At 48.9% G+C, this 19,818-nt stretch overlaps 1 protein-coding gene across 5 annotated transcripts in view; it reads right to left on the bottom strand.

The window, feature by feature from the left end:
• Positions 1-84: 84 nt before the first annotated feature.
• GSE1 (Gse1 coiled-coil protein) overlaps positions 85-19,818 on the bottom strand; it is a 349,700-nt gene continuing 329,966 nt past the window's right edge. For all 5 annotated transcript variants that reach the window (XM_074968867.1, XM_074968866.1, XM_074968871.1 and 2 more), the window contains 8 exons: positions 15,386-15,981; positions 11,379-11,491; positions 9,819-10,089; positions 8,502-8,609; positions 7,318-7,689; positions 5,101-5,382; positions 2,119-2,222; positions 85-1,126 (listed from right to left, as the gene is read on the bottom strand). In XM_074968867.1, the coding sequence (XP_074824968.1) occupies positions 992-1,126; positions 2,119-2,222; positions 5,101-5,382; positions 7,318-7,689; positions 8,502-8,609; positions 9,819-10,089; positions 11,379-11,491; positions 15,386-15,981 (1,981 nt within the window). In that variant the 3' untranslated portion in view covers positions 85-991. The remainder of the gene's footprint in view (positions 1,127-2,118; positions 2,223-5,100; positions 5,383-7,317; positions 7,690-8,501; positions 8,610-9,818; positions 10,090-11,378; positions 11,492-15,385; positions 15,982-19,818) is intronic.

A 19,818-nucleotide genomic window follows, 5' to 3' on the forward strand; every position in this document is an offset into this window, starting at 1 on the left:
TCAATATTTTTCATGTCCTGACCAGCAGCAGTACAAACACTAAAAGCAAGTTATTTTGCCAAAAAAAAAAAAAGCAGAAACATATTAAAAATGGCAAGCTTTTTATAACAATAATTAAAGTAATAAAAACATACAAAACTTTTTAAATATATACACAGTACAAGGCTGAAGCACCTTTTTTGACTTTTTTTTTTAATTGCAAAATCGTTTGAGTTTGTATGAAAATTTTACCCACTAGGGTATGTAATTTGTGTCTCTCTCTCTCTCTCACTAGGTGTGTGCATGTGTGTTGTTCTGTACATTCCGCTCCCTACCCCCCAAACAGTAATAAAAGGTACCTTCGGTTTGTTTATTCACTTTATTTTTTATAGCGAAGTGCATTTCCAGTGGAAAGCCTGTTGATTTAGGGAAAGGCTGAAGTTCTGAAGCTGTGTTGGCTCCTTCCTGGACTTGTTACTCTGCAGATTGCTACCACAGCTTTCCGTATGTGAGACACACAGTTCATTTGCTTTCAAAAGTGTACCCAACTTTCTCTTAACACGAGAGACACCATCTTCCCAGTGAAGAATAGGCAAACCCCATGGTACAGTAGTTGGACTAATATGGCAACAAAAGAATGATTTTGTGTGTGGACAGCACCCCCTCTACAGGGAGGTGGTTATTAGTGTTGTTGATGAAGTCTTTTATCAGATTTTAAAAAAATAATTAAAAAGTGGAGGGGAAGGAGGAAAAAAAAAACACCCCTCATTAAAATTAAACAAAATCTAGCCTTCATGGGTGGGTTGCTTGCAGAATTACAAAGATTCAGTTGCATTGAAGTCAAGATAGAGGTGGGTATTTTTTCTGGATCCCATAATCCTTTGCTTCATGCATGGCACATTCTCCATTTATATTTTAGCTTCAAACCTCCCAGTGAAAAATATTAAATATTCAAGGTAATAAAATAGATTATTATTTCTATACTATATGTTCAGCCTAGTGCAAGGGAGCGTCACCTGGGATATCCCTTGAAATAACCCCTAGACCACTGCATTGCAGGCAACGCAAGGCACTTTCTCAAGTGATCTAGTTCGGCCTGAAGTCGCTCCCTTTCCGAGACAATCTTCTGCTTCTGGTTCCTTAGTTCCTGTAAGAGAGTAGGAAAAAACAAAGTTAAAAAGGGGACATTGACATGCTGGTATGTGCATGTAGTGCCTCTCTCCCAGGGTGTGCATCTATGGTGGATATATTATGCTCTTCTGCAGAGGGAGGCCACTGGGTTTGTTGCAGTCAACATTTGGGTGGCTTGGTGGACAGATGGAAATTACAGCAAAGTTGGATCAAATCAGAAGAGCTGATTCTTTTCCCGTGCTGGGGTAGTCTCGTTGAGTTTCCCCTGAGTAAGTGAGCTCGGAATCATGTTTTCCTCAAACTTTGTGGCATCTGCATTTTTTTCCAGCACTGTTCCCTCTTACGTTTGTCCATGCTACTGCTTCATCACTCCTGCCCTAAGAATGGAGATCCTGACATCCAGCCTTGTCTGGAGCCAGCCCATGTCTTTTCCCTGTGGTGAAGAGGTGGGGAACCATGCAGCCAGCTTTTCAGTGGGCCAGCCAGGAAACTAAAAGTGATGGCAAAACTTGTACTGCTGCATTTTAAAAAATCCTACACGGCAAGTGTTATAATAATCCTACTGCCCTGCACATGCTGAATTCCCGTTGATGGTGGGGGCACTGAGCAAGCAGAGAGAATCACAGGGGAGTAGTTCTGCCCTACAAGTTGTTTATAGGTTTGCACAGACTCTGGATGGGTCTCCTTTCCTTGCTACCAGGGTCATGCTGCTTACAGTGGCCCTGTCTGCATGATACTTGCTAGTGCAGTTTTATTCCAGAGGATGCTGTATACAAATGGGCAGTAGGTCATCTGAGAAGCATGCTATTCTGTACAGGTTTTTACATCACACTCATCACTGTAGTGTCTGAGTGCTTTCCAGTAGTGCATTAAGCAACACGACTACAAGTGTTTGTTCTCTTGTCCTCACCTGCCATTCCAAAGGGCAGCCTCCAATTTGCCTCTACTGGAGTTCCAGTAGGTTCGGCCCCACCCACCCCTGAGCATGTCAAAGTGTCCATCACTCACCGCCATGCTGTGTGACAGCTGCTCTGCAGTCAGACTGAGACTGTAGTGCTGGGCCTCCAGCCGTCGGCACTGTGTCTGCAACACTTGGCGTTCCACATTTTGTTCTGCAAGCAAATGAGAAACCATCAGCCTTGCATGGTATCATCAGAATATTTGGCTAACAGCATCTCTGGTCTGGCTAGTCTTTTCCACACCAGGCTCTTGAATTCTCACCCTTGACGTTGGCCTTTTTCTGAAACCTCAGAAGGTCACTGCCAGAGGTAGGATGTCAGACATGCCAGTCTGCTCCAGCATGGACCTCTCAACCTTCATCCACCGCTACTGAAATGTTCTCACCACATTATGTCATGGAGATTAAGGACTCCACCACTGTAGCCAGTGATCAACTGTGCAGCAAACTACATAACCTCATGGATGGAAGAGTCCTCCATATCTTGGCCTTTTCCCTAAAATTTGTGTGCCGTGGTGCAATGTTCCTAAGGTGTTCATTTGTGTGTTCACTAGAAATGGCCATTGGCACTCTTTAAACCAAGCACTGGCACGCTGGACAGATCTGTAAAAAGTTAAGGCAGGACACATCGCCAGATTCTCTCCTATTCCAGCAGGATTAACTCTGCCGTTCCCAAGTAGATTAAAATAAATTCCAGGCAGTTTACAATGCCTCTAGAATGCAGCATGGTGCTGGTTCCAGACTTACCGCCTCTTCAGAATGTAGGCCCAGCTCCTAAAGGTGTTTAGGCTCCTATCTTCCATTGAGTTCAAGTGTGTTAGTTTGTATAAAGGAAGGATTTTTTAAATTGCCAGTCATGCAAATACAGCCTAGGATCTGAGAGACACGCTAGGTTCTTTATCACTTGTGCCTCATCAACTAGGTGCCTAAATACTATGGGAATGGAGAACAGGCTCTGCAGCTGGAACAAAGATTCCATTGATGGGTGAGCCAAAATATAGCATCCAGCTTCCTCTCCCACAGCTCTGTTGCCTCTGCAAGGCTAACAGGAATAAAAGCTTATTATAGCATCAGACAGGAGTCCAAATATATACAGGGAGCAGAGCTGTTGAGAGAGGTCCATTTTTCCTCTGTCATTTTCTGACTCCACACTTTAAACAGAGACTCTCTCTGCTCCATGTGGAGTTTAACCATCCAATGCCACTTTTCTTAAGGCAGGACTGTACTCCTGTCCACAACTCCTCCTTCCATGTGCAGTCTGCTTTGAGCCAGATGGCTACCACCACCCACAGCAGAGGTAGCTACATTATAGTGGTGCTGTTGGTGAAATACTTTGGGATCCTCCAAGATGAAAGGATCTCAGGAATGCAAACTAGTATAATCATTTTCTAAAGGAAAGTAAAAATTGATCTGCAAGACAGCCTGAAGTCAAATAAAGGATCTGCAGCTTATGGAAAAAACACTGCCGAAGCTCCTTTGAGAAAGCTAACGGTACCTTTCAGTTTTTTAAAAGATAATTTAGACAGTATTCATAAGGATCTGAGTAAGTGAGATGTAATTAACTTCCAGGGTATCAGAAACATTATTGGGTCTTGCACACTAACAAAGGATTTATTGCCATGATAAAATGAGAGGGGAAGCTAACGCAGCTGATCCACTGGAGGCTGTTCAATATTTCTATCATCTTATCAAGAACACAAAGAATAATCAGAGCGCCGGAAAATAAAACAGCATGTAGCAAAATTTGTGCAGCACTGAATGTGTGGAGCATTCATAGGTGTTCATAGGTTAGCCAGCTGTATTGACACTGAAAGGTTGGTGTGTATTTTTGATAACCATCTAATCACGGAGGACTAATTGCAGTGGCATGAACAAAGACCCGAGTCTTAAGAGCTGGAGAATCAGGTGGATAACCACAGAGCTGGGTGCTGTGTAAAACAGATTAAATTAGATTCACCAATAGTGGTAAAAGATGCCCCAGTCCTATTTCAGACTCTGAGTTGCAGGCTACATATGTATTTATAACTGCAATAAATTAGGGAAAGACTTGGTGATCAATCTGCATTTGTGTTTTCCTGAGACTTGGCTCCAGCTCGCCATTTGGTAATTAGCCGTGTTGTAATTCCTAAAGTGTCTCTCCACAGATGAGACTGACAGCCCTTAAGTGAAGTGTTGTTCAAAAGAAAATGACTCACAGCCCCTTGGGTGCAGCACATGCCAGTGGTTGAGCGATCTGATTGTTTTGGGGCACAGTGGAGGGTGCACCAGGTCACCGTTTGACACCTGTACGGCATCTCCATTGCCAGCTTGAGGCGGTGCGTCAGCAGGGTTATTTTTAGACACATTTCAAGAATATAAAGCAGGAGACTAAGGAGAAAAACATCAAGGGGTTTTGCGCTCTTGAAACCAGACTCCATTTCCCTGTGCAGCCTTACAGACAGTGCTCTAAGGCGCTGGGTTGTATTAATGAATTTTCATACACACCTGTCGCCTTTATGTCTATCCTCTGCTAATTAACAGCCTTCTGCTTTTCCACAGCCCCTTCCGCTGGAGGATCTTAAAGTGCTCGACAGATGTGAATAAATTTGCCTCACCTGTGAGACTGATCTGTTTTTAATCCCCATGGTACGGATCGGGAAACTAAAGCACAGAGTAACATGCCCAAGGTCCCAATGGGTCGATGGCAGAGCCAAGGCTCAAGCCAAGTGCTCTGAGAAACTAATAGGCACAGAGCAGTTCTTATCATTATTAGAGAGATAACCCTTCAATATTGACAGAGGACAGTCAAGCAAGCAACTGCAGCAACAGGGACAGCAGTAGTCCTGTTATTCCTTCTCCACTCCAGCTGAAGTTGAAGGTGGAAGTTTCACCAAAATTCCACCTTCTCTAACATTACAGAAAATGTAGTGATGTGAGCACCCCCTGAGATGGTAGCAGAAATACCATACTGTCATTTATAGGACTGAGACCTCAAGGTGATAGGAGGGCTTGAAATTGCCTTGCTGTCCCCCTTTGTAATCCTTTTCCCTTACCTTCTATATGTTCCTGGTAAGCTTCGAAGATTGCCTCGATCCCCTGCCATTTAGGTCTGGGGTACTCCTCTTCCTCCTCTTCTTCCTCCTCCTCCTCCCCCTCTGAGTCAGAGTCCTTGTCCTGTTCGGGTGGGATGAGCCCCTTTCGTGCCAGTGGGGTGTCTTGCTGCCCATTCTGTTGAGGCAGCTGGACCCTGCTTGAGGTCTGAAGCTCAGGAATGTTGTAATGGATAGAGGTGTCAATTTTGTGGTTCTGCTCTGCAGTAAGTGCTGCTGCACTTCCTGGAAGCAAGACAGGAACAGAAAACAATCAGAACTAAAGAGAAAAGAAGACTTCTAATGTTCTCAGAAGACATTTCAAACTAAACAAGGCACAGTACTGGAGGACATCTCTAGGCCCGGGCCAGTGCGGATAGTCTACATGAGCTAATTCCACAGCTACCACCTGCAATCAGCCTAATTTCTGGGTGTCAAAGCATGTCCTGCAATGAAGTATATTAGGACTGATTTTCCAACCCTTGCCTCCATCTGTGTGCATGTACCTGCTCTGCACTAACACCTATGCACACAGGTGGGCATGCGCAAGTGCGGGTCAGATGTTGAATCTCCACTGACAATCAGGCTTGTAGCAGCGTCTGGTTACTGTACCAGGTAGCCACAAAGGCTAAGAAGCTTGACTCCTCATTTGGCAGAGACAAGAGGAGTGTGGGAGCTGGGGTTTGGATCACCTGGCCACTAGTGTCTGATTACAATTCTCTGTCTCCCTGCTTGCAAGGAACAGTCTGACCCTGACTGCCCAGATGGCCCATGGGGAATCATGATGGTTGATAAATCTAAAAAGCATGAGTGAACGAACTCCATGCACTTGCATCAATGTGAAGAGAATGCCAAATGCAAGGCTGCAACTTCCCTTTGGCACCCTTTGTAACAGAAGGTGCAGTGAGTACAAGAAAACTCTATTCACAATCCTGCTCTAATCCTCACTCTCTCCCGATGGCACACACGCCTGGAAATGTGTTACTGCTTTTCTAAAATGCTTCAACTATTATGTGTATTATAGTAGCGCCTAGTGGCCCCTAAGCTCTTTAGGGTGAGATCCTAACTGGCAAGATAGAGACAGGGAAGGAGGAACAACAGAGGTGCAGAGAAATTATGTGACTTGCTGTACGTCATACAGTAGGTCAGTGGCAGAGTTGGGACTAGAGTGCTAGTCTCTTGCCTGTCAGTCAAGTGACCTAATCACTGAATGTGTGCTCTTAAAATAGGCTTCTTATTTAAAAACATTTTTGATCAGGCTGCATTAATATGCTGCCCATGGGATATTAATTTGTCTATAAGATGAAACTTTTCTTCCTCAGCATTGGAGATGTCTTCAATAGATTTTAATGGCTCTCTGAGCCAGTCATTGCATACATTTATGGCCCCATACGGTCTACTTTTTTGTATGCTGCTCCTCTCTGCTTTCTTAATACTTTTTAAAATAATTTTCTATTAACAGTTGCTCCCTACACACTGTAGTAACTTTACTTCTGCCCATTGAAATTAATGAGCTTTTCAGTGAGTGAGCCGTATTTTCAGTGCCTCTCATGAAGTTCCCATATTTTTACTTCCTACTGTAATTGTTTAGGCTGTTTCAGTGATGGGAAAGCACAGATATATTTGTAATTTCCTGGTACCTTCCAGAAACAGATGGTGCTTCGTGCTTACATTGAGTACCCACATGGCTGGCAGTCAGATGTGCTTTTCTCCCTTCCCATAATGGTCATTTCTAAAACTCTTTTTCTAGAACACGTACGAAACAAAAGCATTGCTGGCTGGGCAAGCATTATATTTGTACCAATAGCCAGATTTTCTAAACTAACTCCCACAATTTTACATGCACAAGTTTTGCACGCATTTTTATTTCACGTCTAGGTTTTTGTGCACACAATCTCCCATGTATACATGCAGATGTCGTTTGTGTACACAAACTGGAGGTTTGATGTACCTGACATTGTACAAGCAAATAAAATTTGGCCTCTATTCAGGATCTGCATGTGCTAAAACTCACGTGAGGAAAAAAGTTTGCATGCAGAATCTTACATGTGCAAAAGTGCGGACACTTGCTTCAGAGCTTAGATGGAAGCCTCATTGAGAATTTGGTGGAGTGCTCTTATTTGTACACATATACTGTTGCTGTCTCCCCCCTCCATTTCCCCTCTGAGTCTGTCCCATTACCTTTGTGCTTCTGCAATGCTTTCTGTGTGGACTGCAGCACAGACTCGTGAAACTGATGTGCAAATTCTTCAGCTATGAAGGGCTCCCATGGCTTATTCTTCCCATTCATGCTGTGAGAGAGTGGCACCGGGATATCCTTAGGCAAAGGGCCCCTGACATAATTGAATATGCTCAGGCTCTTCTTCCCGGTGTGCCCATCGTTCAGCCTGGGCTTCTCAGCAGAGACAGGAGCTGGTTCTTTGGCCCTTTGGAGCTCGTGTGGTCTCAGCTGTTCTAATCTGCTGGGCTCTGCTGTCTTTTGCGTGTCTGGCAAGGAGGTGGTGATACCAACAGGGTTATCTGAATCCACAGGAAATTGCTGCACCTGGGGCTCTTTGGGGAATAAAACATTACAGAGTTACTAGCTTCTAGTGGTGCTTGGGATGCTTGATTTGAACGTCCCTGCCTGCCCTGAGGCATTACTGAATGGCTGGACACATCATGGCTCTGGGGAGGGCTCTCACACTGCCCTTTGGTTGATTTGCTGTTTTCTAGAAGAAGGTGCATTCACACAGCATGGGATAGATCTACCTCCAGCTGGCTGGGGCTGGAAGAGAAATCCTGTGCCAAGAGTTAGGTGGGCCTGTAATGCTAAAGGACCTTTAACACCCGCTCCCCACAGCAGGCGTTGCAGATCAGTGCACTGCACCTTGGACTGTCTGGCACATGACTGTGCACAACTCTTCCCCAGGGCACCCCAACTGGGCTCTGCACATGCAGACATCTGCACATGCTGTAGAGGCCCTTTGAAAATCTGACCCAGGAAGTGTTTCAACACCAAGCCTGCAGAAGGCCTGACCCTCCCACCTCCATCACTTCAACATACTCTGCATTAGCCAGTTACTGTGAAAGCCACCTGTCTGTCTTTGGAGGAGTGGGGAATGGGCAGAATGACAAGTGAATGTCGCCCATTATATCCAGTTGAGTTATGAAGTCATTATTGGTTGGACCCAGCTCTCCTCTTGCTCATCCTGGGGTAATTTCACTGACATCAAAGTAAAACCAGTCAAAGTATGAGGATTATCAGGCCCACCAGGTACACTTTTTAGTCCCTATGATCCAATTCTCAGGAACACCATGGAGGTCTGTCCATCCGCTCCATCCCCCTCGTCTCCCTCCATCAGCTTCTCTGCCCTGCTACTTACCAGCTGGGGCGAGACTGGGACTGTCCCGCGGGGAGCTTTTCACCACCACTGTTGCTGTCACACTTTTCTGCTTCATAGCATGGAGCATTTCCACCAGTTTCTCTTTATCTGCAGGATGGGAAGCTGAGATTTAGTGCAGCCTTTGCCCACTGGAGCAGAGATAAGTAGGAAGATGCCACAAGCAGATAGCACAGGGCAACTTTCAGCTTTGCAAGTGCATACATGGGAAATTAGTCTCATTGGAGTTACAGCACACAGACATGAACATGGCACCTGGCCAGCACTGGGCACAAAGGTAGCAAAGGAACATCAACTGAATTTGCAGTCGCTACAAATCAGAGCCTGCAATGGGCATTTTGCTTAACTGCTTGTGCCCACCCAGCAGCATACGGCACTATTCATAATCCGGGTGGTGGTGGTGGTGAGCATGGGGTAAGGGATGCTTCCTGCATCAGCTTAACTGATCTATCCAAACCTGTTGAACAACAGGACACGAACGACCCTTTGTGTTGGCTCCGGGTAGGGGGTGGCTGCCTGGCCAGTGGAGCCGTGCTACTGTCTTGCAGCACTGTGCAGATTCCCACCAGGCTGCTGACGGATTGCATGCCATGTCCTGGGAGAGACGGCATTCATGTCTTCAGGCTCACGACTGGATAAACATTCCTTTGGATGCCCATTTTTATCACACGAGCTGGGGGACGCCCCAGCACTAAAGGGTTTCGTCCTGGGCAGTGGAAAATGCCCTCATTTTGCTCACCACAACCAAAGTACAGATCCCCAGGAACAGGGCAGGCTGGATCTACCGGAGAAGCAAAGCAGATCCAACCAGCCTGCAGCAGAGTGAAAACCTTGAAATCAAGAGTTAAGTGGGCATCTTCAACTCAGACTAGTGACACTTGTCCCGGAAGTTCAGGACCTGCCTTGCAGGGGTGCTGAGAACCTGCAGCTCCCCCTGACTAATGGAACTGGGGGTGCTCAGCACTTCTGAAATTCAAACCTTAGGGGGTGCTATGTCTAGGGAGTGGGGGTGGGGACCGGAGGTGGTACTTTACTTGCTCATCTCTTAGGGGGGAAGTCATAGCACCATGAGGCAACATGTCATCACAGGGCAAAAGGCCATCACCATGTTGTGACACAGAAGTTCATGGAATCAAGACATTTCTCCTAGTGCTGCTCTAAAGCCCATGGCCACCAGCTTTGTGAACTCCCTCTCCTTTCCTCATACCATAGTGATGGGGCCATATATGTACCTAGAGCCTCATCTGCAGAATCCAACACTCCACATTCCCCCCCTGGCCTGCAGGGATCAAGCTGTACCTTTCCTTTTCTCTGCGCTGATGTGAGTCAGGTTGAAGATGGTCAGGAACCTCTTCTTCTCCTCGAAGTTGGGGCTGTTGTTCATTTCATCAGGGCTGTAGCGTGTAGAGAGCGGCAGCCGCGGTGAGGGCGTCCGACGTTTGTTTTGGACCATGGGAGGAGATGGACTCCTCTCCCTCAGCATCCTCCGCCTCTTCCTCCTCTTCTGAGTCAGCAGCTCCTCCTTCTGCTGCTGGGTGGTCAGGCCAAAAAGCTGCAGGAACTCCAATTTCTGGAGTTTGGCAATGGGAAAAGCCACAAAAATAAGTAGTTTCAAAGCTCAGTGGGACTTTTCTTCAGCTGAACAATGAAGAACCCTGCTGTCATGTTTCCCTGTCATATATTGCTCTCTGTCTAGCTAGGTTTATGGGGGTATAATTCCATGTGCATCACACTGCTTCTCTGGGGATGCTTACGCAGTGTGGAAAGGAATCCATAATACTAAAATCAGTGGCATGGGAAACCCAGTGTCTTTTAAACAGAGAATGAGCTGTTCACTTCCTCCCAAACCACAGATGTATAAGCCATCCGGAAAGGGGACAGAATTGGTGGCCAACCTAAATGCTGAAGACAATTCAGCTTGAATTAGCCTGTCAACAGGGAGCATGGAAAGTGCACCGCTGTGCTTGTTCAGATCAGAGAGCTGCAGGCTAGCGGTCCAGACGTGGGACTGGAAAGCAGACTTCCGAGCACTCCTTTTCCTGTTGTTGTTTTTAAATATTTATAGTATGGTAGCACCCAAGGCCCCCCGGTCGGGATTGAGGCCCCATTGTGTTAGGTGCTATACAGACACAGAAAAGAGACAACCCCGCCTCGAATGACTTGCAATCTGAAGACACAAACAGACTACGGGTAAGGGAAGGTTATGGCTTGGACACTCTCTCTCTCTGTGGCCCCGAGCAAGTCACTTTACCTCCCTGCCTCAGTTTCTCCATCTGCCCGATGGGGTAATAAATCCTCATTCCCCTGTCTCACACAGGTTAGTTAATGTTGGTGAAATGCTGGGAAGATGATTAGTGCAGTGGGCTACATATTAATAGAGACTCTCTTCCAAAGGCTGGCAATGGGCTAAGCAAGCCATGGCTAAGCCTCGGGTACAGTGAGGCAGTCAGAGGATGATGAGCCTACAGCCCCTTTTCTGAGCTGAGAAAAGCTCAGTCTCTCCTCTGCATCAACTCTCCGAAACACCCTCACTGTATCTTTCCACCTCGCCCAGCCTCCTTCCTTGTCTGAAAACACCCCCTCCATCCCTTCACTGTGACCCTTGGTTGTGGCTTGCCTCCTGCTGCTGCTACTTATTTATCTCTGCAGTGGAAAAGGTTTGAGAATCTATACAGAGCAAAGCCGCAGTGTCCTCAATGGTACTCCTGGCAAGAAACATACCGTGGCTGTATCCTAGGCTGCTCTGCCCCATAATGCTCAGCGACCACATAGAGTCTGAGCTGGCTCAGGGCACCTCAGCCTTCGGACTGACCACAAAGCCTCAAGAGTAACCTCAGCAGGATCAAACAGCTGGCATACCTCTGAGGAAGTATCCAGCTTCAGTGGGGGCTGCTCAGCAACACACCGGAGATGGGCTCTCACTTCCTCCTCATCACTCTCATCGTAGGAGTCATCCAGGTCATAGTAGTAGCCTGTGCGTGAGAGACGCAAAGTGGAATGGTGAGGCCAAGAGGCGGGACAGACAGCTCCCTCCCCCGCACTTGAGAGAACCCGCCAGAGCTCCATCAACTCAGACTTGGGTGGCTTGCGATGAATCGCAGCCAAGTGACATGCTGGGAGGGCTCAGCAAGGAGGCCTGGAAGAATTGCCCAGATCTAAGGGCTTGTGCCTGGACAAAGGGCTCCCTGCAGGAACTGTTTTCAGCCTGCTGCGTAATTTACTGAAGCGGCTGGCTGTACCCTCAGAGGGCTGAAGGCCATGCCGTGCAATATGCCTGCAAGTGCATTTCAGTCCGTCTCCCCAGGCCCATTACACAGGGAAAAGAACAGTCTAGTGTGTGTGTGCATGTACCTACATGTCACTACCTGAACCACACGGGGTGCAGGGGTGGCTGGCAGGAGTTTGGGATGCATCTATGATGTGTGGGGAATATATTCTCTACATGACAAACGTCTCACAGAAAGCCTGTTTTCAAAATGTTTGAAAGAGGCTTTAAAGCTATCGCTGGTCCTTTATTCATAAGCCTCCACCTGGGAAGCGCAGCTGCTTTTAGTACCAGGAGGGCAAGTGGCCAAGATTTGGAGGCAAAAGGGGGGAATTATCACTAATAAACCTCTACAAGTTCATCACAAAAATGGCTTTTCTCTCCGGAATAATAGCACATAAATGGCTGAAATCTTGGGACTTGTCACAGGCTAGCAGAATGTGCTGTGGGTCCCAATGGAAAGCTGGGAAGTCCCCTTCCCAATGGGATAAAGCTCCCATTTCTAGTCTTGATGAGCAGAGAATTGGGAGTTCTCAGACCGCCATTGGTTCAGGGCTTGTCGATCCTGCGGCTTGGTCCTTTTGGTTTTGGAGTGGGAGAAGAAGAAATAATTTCCCTGACAGGCTGTTGATGGGTTAGTTTTTCATATAAATGCAGCTGTCTGAGGCTGCTCAGTAGTTTGACGTTACAAATAATCCTATTGGAGGGGGATTCATGGTTAGAGACAATTTATTACAGCCAAGTGCATGTGCAACTATGATGATTTTGCACTGGTCATTTGGATGTACAGTCATGGTAACTGAACATTCAGAATAGGCATGTATGTTTGTGTACTTAGACAGGCTTGTGTGTGTGTGATCATATTAGCTGATCTTTCACAATTATTCCCTGCCGAGAGAGGAACTCAAACTAAACTGACACCCCACACTTGAGCAATACACTGGGAGCTGATTTTGATCTGCAGACGAGATCAGAATCCCTGCATATGAGGAGGAGCTCCCCTGAAGCCAATGGCCTTCCCCAGTGTGAGATGAGACTCAAAGCTCTGCAAGTGCCAGCTCCCCACTCGTGTGGCTGATAGCCCATGCCCCTCCCTCAAGCATTCGGAGTCACGTGTAGAATTTGCAACACCCTGGGTCTGCAGCATCTACAGTTGTTCAGATTAAACATCTGCAACCTTGCAGATCTGTAACTGCTCCCTGCCTGTCACAAGAAAGCAGCTTCTCGGATATGCCCAGCCAGGCCAGTGAAGAGTTCAGGCCCTGTTGAACAGCCTCAAATAAGGATGTCCTCCTGGGTACAGGGAAGCCATGAACTACAAGGGAGACTTCTGCAGGGAGGGGGTGGAGTGGTGTGTCTCACTTTTATGGCAGAAGCATCTGTGCACTGCAGGAGTGACCAGCGTGCCACCCTGGCACGGTACCCAACGGTGCAGCCGAGGAGGCTCACGTGCACGGCAGCATAGCAGCCTGCTGTGCCGTCAACTGCTTCCACTGGCTCCAAAGAGTTAATGGGCAGAGGCAGGAGGTGGGCCAAGTGCAAAGCAGAAATAACAGAACGTGTGGTGCCAAAAGGGAATAGAAGAGAACTGCAGCATGCCGGCGAGACAAGAGCCACCATCTGAGACACAGCATGTGTCAGCAGCAGAGAGATTAGCAGCCCGGAAACAGTTGCAGCCCCAAGCCTCAGTTGAGAATGACTGTGTAGCTCCCATGCCCCAAATCCCTCTTTCCCAACACAGAACCGTCTCCTACCTCTGTTGTTCCTATCCCTGCTTGTACAGTCCTATTAATATTTAAAGCCATCTTATTAGCCTCAGTTCATCATTTATTAATTGGGCATGTCTGCAGCGGAGGATTTACAGAGCTGCTCTGATTTGGCTTTCAGCGTGATTTGCATAGGCAATGGGGACAGCAGTGTGGTCCGTCTGCTCGGCAGAGGTGTCAATTAACTCCCCGGGAGACACATGACCCCACTACCAGGGCTTGTTCAAAATCAAAGGTGTTACTGTCCTTATTTAATTGTCTTGGACAATACACGCACTCACACTCTCCCCCCCACGGAAGTGACAATGCTGCTGCTGCTTTACTGTGTTCGGAGCAGGATTCACAGCGCTGAAAACTCCAGTCCTCTCTTCATCTCCAGAGCAGGGCCAATGGCAGTGCTGCCCGGCCAATGCATTTGGCCCCTGTCTCAGAGGAACACTGCCCATTTAATCTTTGTCTTTTACATGGACACAGAAAGGAGTGACAGTGAGAGCCAGCCACAGTGGTGGGTGAGTGAGAGAGACAGAGACTTGTTCAACAGGAATTGGACTAAGACATCCCCATCCTGAATAATTTCACCCAGGCTGTCAGATGGTCACAACTTTCATCCCCTGCTGACCTCAGCTGGGTTTGAGCCTCTGCCCTAGAGGTTAAGGGCTCTGCAGTTCATTTCCAATCTTCTGATCCATCCAGTTCTTACCTGGGCAGCTCCCATTTGGTGCGAGGGTGCAGGTGGGAATGGGGGGGAGGGGGTGCAGGAGCTCCCGTTTGGTGCTCAGGGTGGGGGTGGGAATGTGGGGGGTGCAAAAGTCAGGGCATGGGGGGGTTGGGTATGTGTGGGGGTGCAGGAGTCAGGGCAGAGGGCTGGGGACATGTCAGGGGGGTGCAAGAGTCAGGGCATGGGGGGGCTGGGTATGTGTGGGGGGGCTGGAGTCAGGGCTGGGGTTGTGGGGGGATGCAGGGGTCAGGGCAGGGGACTGGGGTGTGCAGAGGGTGCAGGGGTCAGGGCAGAGGGCTGGGGTCGTGGGGGTGCTCCCAGCCCCCTGCCCAGAGCGGCTCACCGCAAGGAGCTGGAGGGCATATACCCTGATTCCACCCCCGTTCCCCACCTCTTCTCCACCTCCTCCCTGGAGCAGCGAGCGGGCTGCGGCTCCGCTTCTCCCCCTCCTGTGCAAGGGCCATCAGCTCATCAGTGGCAGGGAGGGAGAGGAGGAGGGGCAGGAACCCAGCACGCTGGGGGAAGAGGTGGGGGAGGGGGGAGCTTGCCTGCCCTGCAGCAGCAGCCGGCAGGACCAAGCTTCTTCACCCTGCCCCCGTGGGGGGCGGAGAAGAGTGGGCCGGGGCAGGCAGGATTTTTAATGGCACGCTGCTGCCTGCCGGAGTCCCGGCTGCCGGCCCTGCTCAGCCCGCTGCCGGCCTGGGCTCGACAGCGGGCTGAGCAGGGCTGGCAGCTGATACCCGGCAGGCAGCAGCGTGCCATTAAAAATCAGCACGCGTGCCATAGGTTGCCGACCCCTGCTATAGCCCTTTAGCACTGCTTCAGTTTGTTTCTGATCTCAGAGCTTGTCTGCATAGGACGTTACTGCTCGACAAGCCAGGGTTTGACTCTCCCATCCAGGAGTGCACTTTGGCTACTACCGTTTGTAAAGTGCAGCAAGTCAAAGCTCTCTCCCGGCCTGCTTGTGCACTGTAGTGCAGGGTGTTACGGCACGGCGAGCTAGTGTGCTGTAGAGTCACGCCCTCGCTTGCAGCGCAGTAGCATCCTGTGTAGACAGGCCCTCAGTAAGATGTCATGTTCAGCGCTACTGAAGGGATTCCTCAATGCAGGCACTCACCTTTCTCCCTGGCTTCTCTCCGCCTCCGCTCCTCCAGGTCCAGTTTGCTGACTAGTTTACGGTGTTGCTGCAGGAATTCGTCGTAAACGTACATGGGGTCGTGGGCCCTGGGCAGTGGGTGCCAGTAAGGTGAGCTAGGCTTGCTGGGCAGGCTGACCTCAGCAAACTGCCCCGTCTGGGAGAGCGAGGCCCTCTGTTGGTTAAGGATGCTCTGTGTGGACTTTTCCAGTTCTGCCAGGAAGGGCCCATGGGAGAACCCACCATGTTCTGATGCCCCAGGCTCCCTGGCAGGCTGGTATTTGTCCAGTGCCTCTCTCTTCCTGGCCCCTTCATCCAGCTTCTCGGGGCAGCATACTCGTTCCACCTTCACCAAGGGGATGGCTTGTCGGCTGGGCTCATACTGGGCAGGGTGGGCATGGAGAGAGTGATTCTCCTGGATTCTGCGTGGCTCCATGTTGTTCTCCAGCAAGGACACTGGGTTCCAGAGTGAGGTGGGCCCTGGATGATGTTGAGGTTTGGGAGAGATGAGCGGAGGGGGCCCTCCAAAGTGCTGTGGTTGGTCTCGACCACTTGGCTCATGGCGGTTTGGTCCAGATCTGCAGAAAGAAGAGACCCACAATAAGTAAGAGGGAGGCATCAGCAGGATCATAGAAGCAACAATTTTTGTGCCACTGGGGGACACTTGAATAGATGCCTGCTAAGAGGAGTGCATAGCAGTCGTGCCCTGCCAATGTCACCCGAAGCAGAACTCGCAAAAGGAAGCTGCACCCATGCTGCTCATCGGCATCCTTTCACATTGCTCCGGGGGAGAGAGGCTCACATTCAGTAAACGGTCTATGTGAGCAAGTACATTTCAGGGCCCCCTGACACCAGCAGTGGGGGCTCCTATGCAACACCAGCAACAGGAGAGCTTCACGCTCATTTCCTTCTGAACTTTACCAGAAACATTCAGCTTTTGTTTTGGTTTTAAGGGCCAGATCATCAATGCATGTGCAATTCCTCACCTAATCTACACAAGCAACTGCCACATCAGTACAGCCACACGGGGTGATTGCATTGCCCATTTGATGCATCTGTAGGCATGGTCACCCAGTTGGCACACCGCCCAGTGGGAACAATGGGCACATTTGCACACTCAACTTTTGATAAATGCAGCCTTAAGAGCTCTTTAGAGTGGAGTGATTTCTCCAGGTGAGAAAACCACACCAAGTGACCTTTAAGAACTAAGGCTATGACTACACTTGCAGATGTACAGCACCAGGAGTTAAACCAGCCCTCCGAGGCAGCAGCAGGGAAAGCGCTGCAGTGTGTTCACACTGTCAGCTGCAAGTGCAGTGGAGTGGCCACTTTAGCAGCTCTTGCAACGCCACAGAGAGCAGTGCACTGTGGTAGCTATCCCAGTGTGCAAGTGGCTGCAGAGTGCTTTTGAAATGGGGGGGTGGAGTGTGACAGGGAGTGTGTTGTGTGTATGTGGGGGGAGAGACTGTATGTTTTGGGGAGCAGAGAGTGTGTCAGCATGCTGTCTTGTGAGTTCAGGCGGGGGAAGGGGGAAACCCCATCAGCCCCCTGCCCCTCTCTCTCTCTCTCTCACACACCTGTCTCTGCAGCAGCATTCCATAGTAATGGTTTGCTTTCTGTCTGGGCAGATAAGCATGCCTGCTGTCCGAAAGGGAGCTTTGAAAGGGGATATCCTCATGCCTGCAGCCGAGTTCAAAACAATGACCAGAGTGGCCACTTGACTTCAAGGGATTATGGGACATTTCCAGAGGCCAATCACAGCACAGTAATGCAACACGCTGTCCACACTGACACACTGGTGTTTCATGCTTCTCAAGGAGGTGGATTACCAGGGGCACTCCAGCCACGGAATCCAGGCGCTCTAAGTGCCTTGCCAGTGTGGACACCTCTGGAGTTAGGGTGCCCGGGGCTGATTTAATGCGCTCTAACTTGCAAGTGTAGCCAAGCCCTAAGACACATCTTGGGCCTCCCAGGGAAATAGCCAAGAGATGGCAGCAGGAAAAGAGGTATTCAGATTATGAAGGCATTTAACTCTGGGACAGAAGAACAATTCCCTGCTAGACTACATCTTCAAGGCTTGATAACCAGATAAAGGGCCTTCAGACTGCCTCTGAATGCGACTGGCATGACATCTAGTGGTCATTTAGTTAACTGCAGTGGATAATACACAACTGTGGAAGGCATTCACATAATACATAGACCTATTCAATTATCAGCTGTTGCAGGATGTGATTACAGAATTAAAGACTGCATGGTAATGCATAAGTGAACCTGGGAAGAACTGTTAATGCCAGCATAATTTGGGGAGTATTTAACATGTGACCAGTTTGTCAGAAATCAAGTTACTCTCTTTCTGATGCATAAGCTTTAGTCTGAATTTAGCCCCCTTTTTGGGTTAATGAATCATTTGCAAATCGATCTGGATTCTCCCTCAATGGCTTTGTTATTTAGAAGCATTTGATAAGCAACTGGCCTAAAAAACAAAGTTGTGACTCAAGGCTGTTTGCAAACAATTCCCAGTTCGTTATTGGTCATCTAAGTCATATGATATGGTATTTTCTTGCCCAGATTGGACAGGCTTTCTGGTTCTTAAACATCTGGCTAAAACTGGTGAAACTTTCGGATTCACCAACATTTTCCCAAATACCTGCTGGTCGAGCCCATGGATCTTTAACCATCTGAGCTCAGCACTTTTATTCACCAATTGCTTGTTTAGCTATTTGACCCATCCTAGTTGTCAGTTCCCCTATATATATCTTACTCTGATCATGCCTCTTGATCATTGTGGGTGCACTGCTGTACCTGCAAGGAGCTCTGTTCAGTGGGAATCCACACAGAAACAGCAATTTACCTGCGTGGGTCACAACACAGGACCCAAGGTGGTAAATCTACTTCTTAGCCAACTACAATCCACCAGATACAGCCTCTGCCCATGTTCTGCTGAACAAAGGTGAGGAGGTAGGGGCATTGCACTCAGTGCTCTAGAAGCGCAAAGGGAACGACACCGTGAAACCCTTCTTAAGTAACCAATAAAGGAATAAAACTGTTAGCAGAATAAATATTTCATGCGCTGAAGCTGTGCATTTAACAGTTTTCCACTTCAGAGCTCCGGACCTCCGTGCACTGAAGCATCAAGTTCAGATCAGTGCTACAATTTATATCGCAGCTGCCATGAAGCTGTGGAAAGCTGAGGCACAGACGCCCACAGCAAGCAGGAGACAGTCTCTTCCACTTCCTACCTTCAGTGCTTCCCCCCTGCCAGCATACCTGAGCTCTATAGGCCTGTCTAGTATAGATCGATCCGGTGCTAGCTACAGAGCTCTGGAGAAATTGGCCCGTCACAGCAGCCTGCTTGTTTAATAGACCTTTAAGAAGGCAGGGAAGCAATGCGCATTCAATTTGACATGGCAAGGTAGCAGGGCTTCTTATTCAGTCATGATGGACGTTAACCGGCTCGACTGACATCTCAATTGTCAAGCATGAGTGAGTCCTCTTCGAGGGAGACGCAGCACCTCTGCTGAGCAAGGCAGATTAGCACCCACACACTTCCTTGTGGCCGCTTCCAATGCAAGTCTCCCCACCCAGCCAGCCTGCATTTGGGGAGGGGTGGAGGGAGAAGCAGTCCCCAGCCCCACGCACACACGTTCTGGTCCATGTAGTGGAGGTGACCTTGAGCTACTTGCTTGGATTTGGGGAGGGATGAGAATGTGGAAGTGGAGAGTGAAAGGAGACTTTGTCATTGTGCAGCCCTGCAATCCGCTCCCTATTATACCTGATTAGTTTAGCTAATCCCCTTGATACCCAAAAATGACAATGGAATCCAGTGGCAGAGATGACTGGATGAGCCAGCAGCGCTTAAGTGCTCAGCCACAGAGCAAGAAAGCCAGCATCAATCAGCCCCAAGGTGGCAGGGAGATGTTGAGACTTAGAGAGAGGGGCAGCCACATCAGGAGGCCGAGTGTTTTCTTGCTGCTCTTGCTCCACTGACCCCTTCTGATTTGCTGATCTGCTCCCAATGGCAAGGGCTGACATGGCGCTGCAAGGTAAGAGAGGGGTGCTGCTCTGTAGGGCTAGGTTGGCACGCAGCTTGCAGGCTGCTGGCCAGGATTCCTGGCTGTTCAGGAAGGCAGGCTATCATATTGAACTCCCCGCTGTACCCAGGGCTCAGCTGGCGCCTGACAGATGGAAGTGCTGATGGAGCACTCAGACCTGGAAAGAATCTGGACTCTTCCTCTCATTAAACAGCAATGAGATTTTCCCCCTGTATTTACTGGGACTAAATGTAAATGCCGGTGAATGGTGCCACACTGACAGCCCTGCAGCCCCAGGACTCGGTTTAGCCCCAGAACAGGTCTGAGGCAGGGCAGCAGCAGCGCACGCTTCTTCCTCCTGCCCTGCCAGGGTGCCTGAATCCT

This window comes from Natator depressus, chromosome 12, assembly GCF_965152275.1.
Source record: "Natator depressus isolate rNatDep1 chromosome 12, rNatDep2.hap1, whole genome shotgun sequence".
In the NCBI taxonomy this organism is placed as follows: Eukaryota; Metazoa; Chordata; order Testudines; family Cheloniidae; genus Natator; species Natator depressus.